Genomic DNA, 13497 nt, shown 5'->3' with positions numbered 1-13497 from the left:
GGTGGCTTCCCTTCCTTTCAGTCCTTGTGGTGGGTTTCCCCAGCTGGACACGTGGGATGCACATGTGGCTGGACGACAGGGGGGTGCCAGCGTTCCCTGGGGACAAACAGAGTGACTACATGTCCCATCAAGGATGCCATGTGTCCTCCTGGAGACAGCCCTGCTAGCAGAAGGTGTATGTGCCACTGGTGGCCACCAGACTTATTCACAAGCGGAGGCGACAGTGGTGACACTGGTGATCTTGGTGGAGTCGTCAGACCACGGCTGGAGGTTCTGGAGGGCGAAGAGAGAGGAGTTGTGGACACAGATAGGGTCTGCTTGGATGGGCTGGTTGATGGTTTTTTGGAAGGCCTCCTGCTGCAACTGCATGAGGATGCGGTTTGCTTGCTGCCGCTCAGCCTCCCGCTCCTCTGCTGTCTGCCTCCTAGGAGAGAGGGAGCGTTAGAGGGGCCAGGGAAGAAAAGGAGGGGCATCTCCCAAGAGAATAACTTGTGCTGGGTGCTCAGGGGTAGGGGTAAGGAAAAGAAGATCCCTGGCCGTGGTGTCGTCCCACATCCCCTGCACAAACTGCAAGTAAATCCCATAATCTGGGCACTGGGTCTGTCTATCTTACTGGCCTCAAAAATTGCTCTGATCAAAGAGAGCTGGCAGCTCTCTCTGGATTATTCTCTGTCCACAGGAAGTAAAAACAAGCAGAAATAAAACATGGAAAGGGTCACACAACAGCACTGCAAAAGGTGCAATCCCCTGCAAACATGCTCTGGTACCAACAACAAGAGCCAAGCATACAGTGTCCCAGTGAGGAGCATGGAGCAGGATGAGGTGGAACAGTGACTGGTAGTGACACACAGCTGGGAGATGGGCAGCATCACCCCAGGCATCTCCTTCCACCACCCAGGTCTGCCACCTCATCCACTGAGCTGTGGTGACCAGCTATTGAAACCCTGGATGAAGGCAAAAATATGCCCACTGCAAACAGGACAAAAGTCAGCAAAATATCAGCTAAACACTAGAAACACACTTTTTAGCAGTGAGAAAAATCGAAGTACAGAATATACCATGTGGACAGGGTGAAGGACAGTATTTTTAAGAACAATTTGGACATGTGTCTGCCTGGAATGACACCAACAGAGTTGATCCTGCTGAGGAAGGGGGTTTAGGGTGTCTGCAGGGATTCTTTCCAGTGTTGATAGGGTCCTGGCTCTGGGTTACATGGGAGGAGAAAACAGGATAGCTGGAAATGGCATGAATGCACTTATATTCACAATGAAAATCCCACTCCCACTTGCGTGGATGGCAGGTCAGTCTGGAGTCTGCAGCCTGCAATCATCTCTGAACATCACCTGGCACCTCCCCTGATGCTGCTGGGAAAACCTGGGAGCAACTCACAGTCCAGGATGATCCCCAAATCACCACCTGCCCCCCTCACACCCCCAGGCCCAGCTGACGCTCTCCCAGCAGCTTCAGTGGACCTGTGACACAGGAAATGGCAGTTTTTAATTTAGCAGCTCAGGAGGATGTGAGATGTCTCATTCTCTTTGGCTGTGAGAATTGGAAGTGGCAGCTCTGATCTCCACAGTGACAACTCAGAGCACAGGGCAGGGGTCCCTGGCTCCCAGTGGGGAAGCAGACCAGGGCTGGATGCCAGCGATGGGCCTCTGGGCACCCAAGCCTCCAGGTGTGTGGCCAGTGCTCCCGCCTGGGAGCAGGTAGTTTGGGGCTCAGCCTCTGTTTTAATCACTGTGTCAACATCTCATATGAGACATCCCGGGAGATGGGGCTCAAAGCAGCACCAGCCATCCCCATGCAACCCCACAGCAGTTCCATCTCTGCCTCAATGAATATTTAATGACTCTTTGCACAATGAAGAGATACTCAGAGAGGAGGGAGGGAGCCCCACATCCAGGGTGATCAGGAGAACTGTGGCTGTAAGCACCCAGCTCCCAAGTATCTCCCTGCTGCAAGCAGCTGGCCTAGTCATCCATTCATGTCAGGCTGCAATTTGCAGGTTCAAATCTGCCTAAAAGTAACTGTGTATAAAACAGCCCAAATCTGAGAACGGGATCACACAGCCACCTTGCTCCAGCAGACATCCAGGCAAAAGGCAAGGGTAAGACTCTTCCCCCAGCACTTAAATCCATCAGAGGGCTTAAATCAACTCTTTTTTCAGTTACTTCCTGCTGTCGAGTTCAGCCTGAGCCCGTAGTGGCTCCTTCCAGCACCCAGTCTTCCATCCACTGCCCAGAGCCCACTACCCAGCACAGGGGCCTGGGGCAGCGAGCTGGGTGTGCTATCACCCTGGGACATCCACATCTCCATCACAGCATACAAGCAAAGTTTACATGCCTGTAAACTTTGGCTCAGACCAGTGGGGACTCTCCCACGTCTAATACTATAGCTGAGATCTGGCTGCAGCCTTCCCCTTAGACAGAACCAGGATTTTGTTTTTCTTCACCCAGCTATTTTTTGTAAAACACATGAACAGGTTTATATCCTCTGCTCCTCTGCCAAGAGAGACTGAATTTAGCCAACAGACGCAAAGAGTATTGACAGATGGATTTGCCTCACTTCCTTAGGAAACCTGGTTAGAAGACATAGCTGACCCTGTTTTGAAGGCCACAGCAGGACTATTCCTTCTCCAGTGTTCTGCTTCTGGCCAACAGAGATCACTCCAGCTAGAGACTTCCTAACACCTGGAAACTACTCTTCCACAGCCTCTCTAGGGAAGGACTGTCTGGGGTTGGGCATTCACCCACACTCTTGGTTTCAAATTCCTTGTCCTGTTTATTAGCCAACCCCAGCATCCTCACTGTCCTATTAAGTCTCGGGGAGACACTGAGAAAGCCCTTTTCCCCCATTTTGAAGAAGCTGCTGCCTATCTGCACTCCAGCACCCAGTACTCAACACCCAGCAACACGCCCCTTCTCTGCCCTCTCAGGGAGCTTCCCCTTGCCCAGCACCCCGCCGCAGGCTGCCTGCGCCCAGGGCAGGGCTTGTTCTCAGGGCTGGAGTGCCTCCCGGGGACATCCCGGGAAGGTGTAGCTTGGGAGGGGCAGGGTTACGGCGACTGAGCCCTGAAGGGTCGGCGTGAGCTCAGCCTCCTCTTCCTCTCCGGCTTTACTGGCACGCCCGGCAGCAGAACAAAAAGAAAGCGTTTGAGCAAGCAGGCGCCACGAAGGATGAAATTTTCATCCCCACGGGGATGAAAATCTCCACGCTATGCAGAGCTCGGTTCTCTGACAGTCCCTGGCTGAGGACTCCCACATGCCGCTGCCGGGGAAAGAGGCACGGGAGCCGCTGCACCCACTGGTGCAACCGGTGAAATTGACTGCACTCCCTGCACGGCACACTGTAAACAACCCCCATGCACGCGTGTGTGCACACACATTCACGCACCTAGCACACCTCGCACGCAGATCCAGTGTGCTCACACAACACACGGTGCACCCACATCGAACACGCACGGCCTGCGCTGCAAGCACACTCACACCGCCGTGCATGTCCACACACACACACACTGTATGTGGGCACACCAGGACACACGTGGCCTTCACGCAAAAGCATTCACACTCACTGTGCAGAGTTACACACACGTGCCCTGCGACACACAGCCTACACGTACACACCACCCGCACATTCACAGCCACAGGCGCTGCACACGCTCGGCTGTGCATGCACACGCACAGGTACACACACTTTCACATCCACACAAACACATGGGGCTTGCAAGCCAATGTGAGGCCACCACCGCCCCTCCAGAGCTGGCGGCAGACAGGCTTGCCCACCCCGGGCTGACCCAGCAACCCAGTCCACCGAGCCCCCCAGTCCCTCACCTCCACTTGGTGCGCCGGTTCTGGAACCAGGTCTTCACTTGGGCGTCTGTCATCTTGAGGGCCTTGGCAAGGGCAGCGCGCTCGGCCGAGGCCAGGTATTTCTGCCTATGGAAGCGCTTCTCCAGCTCGCAAATCTGCAGGCGGGTGAAGGAGGTGCGCGGCTTCTTCTTCTTGGGGGGCGTGCGGTTCTGGTAGGGGTGACCTATACGGCGTGTTACAGTGAAGGGTGAGAGGGCCACTGGGGGGGACACGGGAGGAGGGGGGGATGAGAGGCAAAGAAGCAAGCAGCGACACATCAGCAGAGGGGCTCCGGCTCCCGGGTGCTGGGCTGGGGACACCCACCCCCCCCGCTGCGAAGCCGCCGCTTCCCCGCCGACATACACGCACGGGCTGCAAAAATTCGGCGGCGGCCCCGGCGCCTTCCGTGAGTGCTGCGGGCACCCGCCGGGCACCGCTCGACTCCGGCGGCGAGGAATGCGGCCGCTTGCCCAGCGAAGCGCCTGCGGGGAGCGGGGGGTCGGCAGCGGCAGGCGGTCCTGGCGCCGGGCCGGGGCTCCGCGCTCCGTGCCAACCGGGCTCGGGCTAATTTCGTTTGGGTGCGGCGGTAACCCCGCCGGCCTCGGCCCCAGTGCTTCGTACGCGGGAAGTAACGTCCCGGGAATTCCTATTCGTCGTTTTGGTTTTTTGTTGCTGTTTTAAATAAATGTATATGGTTTGGGTTTTTTTTTTTCCCCCTAACCTCACGAAAAAATAATTAGTGAAAAGTTGCGTTGTGTCTCAGCCAGGAAGAGGCTGCGTGAAGTCCAGCTCGGTGCCTGCGAGGGGAACGGCCCCGTTCGTCCGCCAGCGCCTGAACTCAGCGCTATCGGATCGAAATTAAACGGCAACTTCCAGAAATCGGGCCTAGGTTTTCGCCCTCGGGAAGAGGGGCCGGTTCGGGCGCTGATTTTTCCCCGTTGCAATTTCGTTGGGGTTTTTTGTTTGTTTGCGTATTTATTTATTTTCGTTGTTCGAGTGTTTTGCTTTGTGACGAGCCCAGCTACACCTGGAAACGACGGCGGGTCCAGGAAGCGGCTCTAGCCCGAACCCAGCTCTGCTCGGGACTGCAGAGAGTCCCTTTTGGTAGGGGAAAAGGCTGAGTCGAAGCCCGGAACCAGGGAAAACCAGCTGGGTTACGGTACGCACCGGGCCGGCCTTCCCGGGCGGGCGAGGGCCGGGGCCGCCGGCCGCAACATGCCTCGCAAATAACTCCCGGGTTAAAAGGAAAGTTTTCCCGGCTGTTAGCTCGGCGGCAGGGAGCGGGCAGTCGTGGCTGGGGCTCGCGGGAGGTGGTGGGGCGAGTTTGCCATCCCTTTTCCTTTGCCCGCCTTTCCCGAGCTTCAACACGGAAAAAAGAAAAAAAAAGAAAAGAAAAAAAAGAACAAACAAAAAACCCCAACCAACTTGAAAATAATTAAATAATTTTAGAAAAATACACCAAACCAAACCAATAGTAAAATACACACAAAAAAACCAAAACCACCAAACAAAAGAAAACAAAGTCCAACCACACACACAAACTATCAAATCAACCAAAAAATCAAAGCAAACAAAAAGAAACACAACGCATTTAGTGGGGACTGAACGCGACTGATTTCCGCACGGTCTAGCTTCTGGCCTTCTCCGCGACCGACTTCCCAGGACCGTCCGGGACCGCTTTCTCCACCCGGCCAGAAGAGATCCCCGGCCGGATCCTGCGTGCCCCGGTGAGCACCGGCAGCCGCGCCGAGGCCGGGCGGCGGGGAACGGAGCGGGACGGCGAAGCGGGGAGGGAAAGGGTGTCCCGGTGGCCCCACTCACCTGTGAACCTGTCTTTTGTGTACCGCCTGTTGCTCTCCATCCAGGGAAAGGTGAGCCCCGTGAGACTGTTCATGCCGTTCACCGCCGGCACGGCGGCGGAGAGGGGCTGGTGGACGCCGCCGGCCACGGGGCGATGGGCCGGGACACGGATCACCCCTCCGGCCGAGCTCAAGGTGTTGCCGTTCATGCTCACCGCCATGTTCACGTTGTAGGAGCCGGGCAGGCCGCCCATGCTGCAGGAGGTGCCGCTGTAGGCGCCGGCCGCGCCGCCGCTCGCCCCGTAGCCACCCGTGACCGTGTTATAGGCGCTGCCCACGATACAGCCCAGCCCGTAGTCCGCCGAGTCCTGCAGCCGCGGGTGCGACACCATGCAGCTGCCCGGCTCCGACGTGTTGAGAATCTGGTCGATGCCGAAGCTGATGGGCTCGGCTTGGCCTTGGTGCAAGTGGTGAGCGCCGAGGTGCTCCATGCCGCCGCCCGGGAGCCGGACCTCCACCCCGGGCACGGCAGCACAGCCCCGCAGCGCCCCGAAACCGGCAACGGGGCCGCGCACAGGAGGTACACGCCGGCTACGCGCTCAGTCCCATAGCACGACGGTCGCACACCTCAAGAAACCCCAGCAGAGCCACGCACGGCCGGCACACGGCAGCCACACGCTCAGCACGAAGATCCACCAACAGAGCCATGCGCAACCCAGGCACAAGAGCGAAACAACCCCGCGGCCCGGGACACGGCAGCCGTGCCCAGCGAGGCACAGGACCCACACACTGGAGACACAACCACGCCACACACACCCACCACCCAACAGCTTCCAGGAGTGGAGACACGATATCCCCACCCACGGACACTGGTCCCGTTCCGATAAGACCCAGCGCCGCCAGGCACCAAGAGGCAACCACCCCACGCCAGGAGCCACTCACCCAGGACACAGGCTCATACACACAGGCACACAGGTACACAGGCACACACACACACACACGAGGGTGCCCCGGGGAACCCTCGCCGCGGCGGGCGCTGGGGAGCCGGGAGCCCCGCGGAGCGGAGCAGAGCGCGGCGGACTGCGAGTGCGATCGTCCACCGCCCCGCTTGCCCATCAATCACCCTACCCAGGGCCTACTGCTGCAGGCCCTCACTCTCCATTGGTTGGATGCTGAGAGCAGCCCAGTGAATGACAGCAGAGAAGAGCACACGAGAAAAGGAGTTTCTTCTTCCCCAGCTTACCAACCCCCCCCGCACTCCCCCCCAGCAAAAAAAAAAAAAAAAAATCACCACCCGGATTGGCTTTATAAAGTGAGCACTGGGTGCGGGCAGGGCTCTGGGGGGTGAATGAGTCGCAAGTACCGGGTACCGGGGGCAGAGTGGAAACGTTTGGTCCCAGCGGTTGTGGCCATAGGCAGCTGCAAAGAAGGGTCTTGGCTGCTAGGCCTCGCCGGGGAATCAGGCGCGGGCCGCGATCACCATGGGCTGCAGCTTATCCCGAGCAAGGGCTGAAACCGGAGGATCTTATCCTGGTGGGGTCCAAGACCCGCTGTGACCCTTTGTTCCAAAAGGTTGTTCTCAATTTCAAAAGTCAGCACCTCTCAAAAAGGCGCGGAGGAGGAGGGGGCTCTCCTATCCCCAGACTCCGGAGCGAAGGCATTCAGGACGGCACTCCACGAGTGCCCAGACCCGTGGAAGGGGCATGACGGCAGAAGGCGATGGGCTGGTGCACACCTCCCCCCGGAGAGCCGGGGCGGGAATCATTCCCCCGGGACGATGGCCGGCCCCAGCTGTTCCCCACGGGGCAGGGGCGCACACCACGGCGGAGCGAGGGCTGACGGGTCACCCGCTGCCGCCGGGCCCGCCGGAGATGAATGTTTTTGTAGAAAAACAAACAAAAACCCCACAACATTCAGAAAGATATTTTAAATGCTTTGGCACAAAATGAAAATGAAAGCCCTTATCGCAATTTGCGGCACAACTTGTTGTCCGTCGGTGACTGCTCCGTGCAGCCGGGCAGGGAGCAGAGCCGCCGGTGGGGCAGAGGCACGGCCGTCTTCTTCCTCCCGTCCCCCCGCTGCTGCCGACCGGCGCTGCCCAGCGCAGCCTAGAGCTCCCGACCGCGTCGCCGAGGTTTTGCCGCTGATTTGAGCTCTGCCCGCCCCGTTCTCCCCGCTCCTGGCTGGGATCTGCCCTCCAGGCCCCCTCGTCGCCGGCTGGGCCACAGGCTGCCCTTTACGTCTTCAATGTGCTTGTGGTTTAATGCCCACGGGGGCCGTGGAGATCCCACAGGACAGACAGCTTTGGGATATCCCCCATGCAAAACAAATGTGCTGGCATAGAAAGTTGTGCCCATGCACTCAAGTACACCTCCTCACCTCCCCCCCCAGACGTATCCCATCCACATCCTCACACCCCCCCCCCTCGCACAGTCCACACTGTCAAAGATGCACAAGTTCACACACACCCTCATGAGCCTACAGGCACCCATGATCACAGTCCCACATATTTGCACTCACACACACCTACATTTGTGCACACTTATTCAGACGTCCTCCCATACCCACAGACAGTTACAACCCCCTCCCTGCATCCACTCCAATTCAGACGTGTTCTCACCCACACCTTCAGAGCTGTGTGTTTTCACACACTCACATTCGCTCCAACAACACACAATAACACACCCTGCTACCTGTGCATTCAGATGCCCCCAGACACAGGCACACACCGACACACCAGTGATTGTGGCTTCCTGCCATCCTTACCCCAGCCACAACCCTGCTGTGACACCCCAAGCCCCATTACTATCAATGCACCACCACCACAGCCCCACACTAGGAAGGCTGTGCAGACAGCAGGCAGCAGCAGCAGCAACCCAAAGCCGCCCTCCTGCTCCGTGCCAGGCCGGTACCCGGCTCGCCTGCCCTCCCCCCCAATCCCCCAGCACTGCCTAGCCTTGCCTGCCCACTGGGGTCGGGTTTCCCCCCCTCCCCATACCTGCCTCAGTTCTTGACTTCTGAACTCTTCAGGGAACTCGCTGGCGCCAGCTCCATCAACCAAAGTCCTTGTGGTTAGGAGGAGCTGGGAGAGGAGGGAGGGAGCAAGGGCTGGGGCCAGCCAGGGCCAGGAGGCTGCCCTCGGGCAGGAGGGCTTCTCGTCCCCCAGGGCTGCAGCTGCCTTTGCCCTTCTCCAGTACCTGCCTAGGCTTCTTCTCCAACCCCTTCCCAGATGGGAGATGTGGGGCAGAGCCTGCTCACCAGCCCTGAGTATGTCAGGTTGTCTCCACAGGGAAGCAATAAAGCATGCCATGGCAGTCCTGCACAGTGCCACAGAGTCATCTGACAGTGAGCTCTGACATCCAGAGGGACCCAGATCTGCTGCCAAGACCAGAGATGCAGGAGGGGCTCGCTCTCTCTAGTAAATAACAGCTCTCCAATGCTACTTGAACATCCCAAAGGCCCCATTCGGTGCTGGGCAAAGCCTTCAGCTTCTCCTGTGCCAGAGCTGCCCCAGGCTGAGCAGGTGGGGAGGCCCCCAGAGGGACTGGCCCTGAGAAATTACAAGGTCATCACCAGGGAGCCAGGTTGGATAGTGAGGGTCACAGCCTCCAGCTGCTGAGCCCAAGGAAGGGGCTTTTGGGCAATAAAACCTGCCAGGAGACAAGACTACAGGTAAGTCAGAACCTCCTCTGCACAGCACCCAGTGTGGACAAAATAGAAGGGCAGCAGGGCTAGGTCCTGACTGGGATTCAAAATTTCTGTAAATCAATGGGAATTATCGATGGGTTTAGGATGATGTATAGTCCCAGGATTTAATCCACACACAAGCCACAGACCTCACCTGCATACTTGGGAAAGCCACACAGCTCCTGGCATGGGAAGTTTGGGCACTCTTTGTCCAAGCTATAGGACAACACCCAGTTCAGATGTTCCAGTTCAAATTGCCCCTGGCCTTGATTTCCCCTTGGGCTCACTGGGCCTATGGCCTAAGCAGTACTGTAAAGCACAAGGCTCTGGAAATGTCCTGTATCATTAGGGCTGGCAATTAATATATAGCTTTTCACAGAGTTCACAGAATATTCCGATTTGGAAGGGACCCACAGGGATCATCAAGCCCAGCTCGTAAGTGAAGGGCCCATACAGGGATGAAGCCCACAACCTTGGCTTTATTAGCAACATGCTTTAACTAACTGAGCTAACCTCAGCGTCAGCTCCCTAATTCTGGGGCTACAGAGGCAGTGCTGCAAGCTCACACACTAAAACACATCAGGGCCAGTCTCGGTGCTTTCAGGTTCACATCCTAACAGGAGAATTTACAAGGGTCAGCACCCACTGTGAGGTGCACCTAGTTATCCTACAAATGGATCTCTGGAGCGGGAGGCAGAGGCATCCCAGCCCAGCTGGCTTTGTCTGGATCCCCAGCCAGTATGCTCCCACCTGCTGAGGGCTAGGTTTGTCTGTCTTTGGTAGGGCTTTGAATGTCAGGCCCTGCAAAAAATAATTCAGATATCATACTCTAGGCAGAGTTCAGGGAGACAGACATTCACAGGTGTTTGCCCAAAAAGCTGTTTAGGGCAGTAGGGTTTCTTTGGACAGAGAAATCCCTTTTTTACAGGAAACACCAACAAGCTGCATCAGACCTCTTTGGACTTGGACAAAAGCCTCCAGGGGAGGAGCTGACACGTGCACTAAGTTGCTGCAAAATCAGTACCTTGAGGAAGCCCAGTGCCCTTGGTCTCTACTTCTCCAGAGCATCTCACCTCCTTCAAGTATCCATGGCCACTTACATATTCCTACCAGCCTTGAAACTTTTGTCCCCTTTCACCTGCCCTGAGCAGCTGCTGGAACAAGCTCATTCCCAAATCGGTGGTTCAATCCTGGCCCAGCTGAGGGTTGGGGGCCCAGTATATCCGTGCTAGGAAATGGTAATTGAGACAAGGGCTCTTCCTGATGCATAAGGCTCCCCTCTCTCTGTCCAGGAAGGCCCAGCGATCTTTTCTCAGGTTCTCTCATTGATCGGGTGCATCTGCCTCCTGCTAGCAAAGAGGAGCAGCCCAGCCAGGGCCTGACCTCAACCCTCCACTCGCCTTTTCTTCTGCCTTGCTGGCTTGCCACAGTTCCCCTTGGCCCCTGAGCTCTTTTACAGCTTGGGGCTCCCAGGAGCTCGGCATCACAAGCTGCTTCCCTGCCTCGCAGCTGCTGGCCGGGACACTGCTGCGAAACACAAGCTCTCCTGAGGGGACCCGGGGGCAAAAGTGGTGTGCCTGGGACCTTGGCAAGATCCCAGCAAAGCACATCGGGCTCGCTCCGAAAACTGCACTTCGAGCAGTGCTTTTCGGAACGTGTAAAATCCTCCCACACTGCTGAGAGTGAGCGACTCTGCCGCGGGCAGGTGCGCGGTGAGAAACACCCTCTCGGCAGACGGGTGCACCCCGACTTCTTCCTTCCCTTGCTTCTTAGTTCATTGGGGTGAGGGCTCCCCCAGCCCGAGTATTACCCACCCTTACACATCGCCTCCCGCTGCTCTCCCGTCCCGGCTTGGCCCCTGTGAAATCAATTACGGCGAAGACGCCGATGCCCACGCGAGGCCGTGCACGCCTGGGCTGCTCACGGGAGCTGACCCGAGAGCTTCGGGGCCTACACCACCCTGTCGGGCATCCCTCGACTCTCCCTGGAGCGGGAGGATTCGCGGTCTCCGCTGCCGTCGGGGCTCTGCCTCTCAGCGCTGCCGCCCCACTAAGTTATGCCACAAGTGTCGCGACAGACGCCGATAGCGAAGCAGGGTGAACCCCTCACCAACGAGCCGGGCTCCCGCGGGGGTGCGGGCTTCCCAACGGGAAATCTCGTTTTCCGCAATTCCCACCGAAGACTGAGCCCGCACCGACAGCCGTGGCTTTTGCCCGGCTCGGAGTCCGCGGGAAGGGCGGCCCGCGCTTCCTGCGCGTTAAAAGCAATTAACACAATTTGGGAATTTTTAATTGCTCTACAAAGCACGCTGTAAATAATTACTCCCAGCTCTGTTGATCCCTCGAATACGCACTGACAGTTGTAATTTATGGCTTTGGAAACGTGGCCCCGTGCATTCAGCATAACTCCTTATTACAGTAATGACTTAGCTCCGCTGCACTTAATGAGTATAAAGTGCCCGGCGCAGCGGGAGCCGCAGCATCGCACGAACTTCGCCCGCAACAATATTTCTCCCCTTTATGGTTACAAACGACCGAGGGGCTACGAGTTAATACGGCGGGGAAGGAGTGGCGGAGCCGGGGAGCAGGGCCGGTTCCGCGCTCTGTCAACGACATCTCCCGGGGCAGTAGTTATCTACCAAAAATAAGTATTTAGAGCAGTCCGCAAACTGACCCCTCGTCTCCCTGTAGCCGATGGCTTCCTGGAGAAAAGAGGTTAAGGAGAGGGAAGAACACTGTCATCGCACCTGCGGTTGCACGCAATGTGGGTGCCGCGGAGTCCCAAAGGGATCCCAAAGATCTCTGGAGTCCCAAGGACCCGCCGACTGCCTCCCTCCTCCAGTTGCCCCGGGACTGACCAGCTCCATGCAACAGGCCAGGGGTCTCTCGTCCTTACCGGCCCTCCCCAGCCGGAGGTACCCGCGGGAGGGGAGGGAACGGCGTGGTGGTCGAAGGGGCCTGCGGTGCCCGGCGGCGCCCCATGAATATTCAATGTCGCCGGTTGCCGGAGGAGCATCTGCCAATAAATTATTGGTCCTGCGGCACCAGCCCTTCTCTCCACCGTGTAGAAATGCGTGTAATCCCATTAGCCCCGTCCCCTTGGCCACCCGCCCCGCACCAGCGCCGCTAATGAACGGCGTCTGGCCGCCACCCCCGAGGGCATCGACGGCAGTGGGGGACACCGGGGGCTCTGCCCCGTTATTAACTCACAGTTTAATTACACTTTCCGTGACAGCAAGGAAGCGGACGTGGGCTGGTAACCTGCGTCCCTTCACCGTCTCCCCCGCTCTAAGAAACGTGGACACCTGCGACAGCCAGACCTGTCGCGACACAGAGGGTGGCAGTCGTGACATGGCCCCGATCCTGCGACTCCCCCGTGCAGGGGGCTGCTCGCCGCCCTCGGCCGCGGCTGCCGGCAGCTGCCTTGTTTGTTCGCTCGCCGGGGGCGCGGCGGCCGCTTTGTCTCCCGCCCGCCCCGAGCCCTAGGCCTTTTCCGCATCAGACAAAGTCCTGTTTTGTCAACAGATTTTGTCTCTCCCTTCCCCGACTCCCCCATTCCTAAAAGCCGCCCTCGGGCGCAAGAGCGCAGGCAGCTCCCAACGCCGGGCGGGCGGGGAGCAGCCCGCCCTGCCGTCTCCGTTAACAGAGTAGCTTTCACTAATGACCGAGGACATCCAATAATAATGGTCTTAATTATTGCAACACTGATACGGGCTTATCTATAAAAACCTCGAAACCTTCCTCTGTAAATCCTACCGTTGTTTGTTTATTCCCCTCCCCAGCCCCCTCTCCCCTCCCAGAGCTCAATTAGCACCCAAAAAGCAAATACAAATTACGGCAGAACCGATGGGTAAACTTAAGTCTAATTTGCTGCTGTTTGCATTAGCCTTTGGAGAGGAGGGACGGGCAGGGGGAGCAACCTCCTCCCCCCCCAGGCAGCTGCCGTACAGGTGGGTGGCTGCGGGGACGAGTCTTTGGCGTGCTCACGGGTCCCTTCGTACCTGAAGGACTTCGGCAAGTTCAGATGCTTCTCCTTATTTACACCTGTCTTTTTACAAGTTATTCACATACGGGCTGAAATATCTGTAAATAAATATAAAAGAAAATAGTTTTGTACCTACAAAAGGTACTGACAAATTCCAGAGCTATAGATTATGACTT

The 13497-nt window shown here is 57.5% G+C and overlaps 1 protein-coding gene across 1 annotated transcript; it reads right to left on the bottom strand.

Annotated features, from left to right (window-relative positions):
• Positions 1-201: 201 nt before the first annotated feature.
• Positions 202-6141, bottom strand: TLX1 (T cell leukemia homeobox 1). Its single transcript, XM_050334863.1, has 3 exons — positions 5673-6141; positions 3834-4035; positions 202-424 (listed from the first exon to the last, which is right to left on the bottom strand). Exons 1-3 carry the CDS (start codon positions 6139-6141, stop codon positions 202-204), a joined length of 894 nt encoding a protein of 297 aa, XP_050190820.1.
• Between the last annotated feature and the right edge of the window lie 7356 nt (positions 6142-13497).

The sequence above is a fragment of the Myiozetetes cayanensis genome, unplaced genomic scaffold, assembly GCF_022539395.1.
Source record: "Myiozetetes cayanensis isolate MyiCay16 unplaced genomic scaffold, myiCay2020 scf10, whole genome shotgun sequence".
Lineage (NCBI taxonomy): Eukaryota > Metazoa > Chordata > Aves > Passeriformes > Tyrannidae > Myiozetetes > Myiozetetes cayanensis.
This window is presented reverse-complemented; position numbering and strand designations above follow the sequence as displayed.

Excerpts from the sequence above, each read along its gene's own strand:
- TLX1 (XM_050334863.1), bottom strand. The coding sequence starts at position 6,141 with ATGGAGCACCTCGGCGCTCACCACTTGCACCAAGGCCAAGCCGAGCCC. Across the intron at positions 4,036-5,672 it reads CACAAAAGACAGGTTCACAG|GTCACCCCTACCAGAACCGC; the intron begins GTGAGTGGGGCC and ends CACGCCGTATAG. Across the intron at positions 425-3,833 it reads AACCGGCGCACCAAGTGGAG|GAGGCAGACAGCAGAGGAGC; the intron begins GTGAGGGACTGG and ends CCTCTCTCCTAG.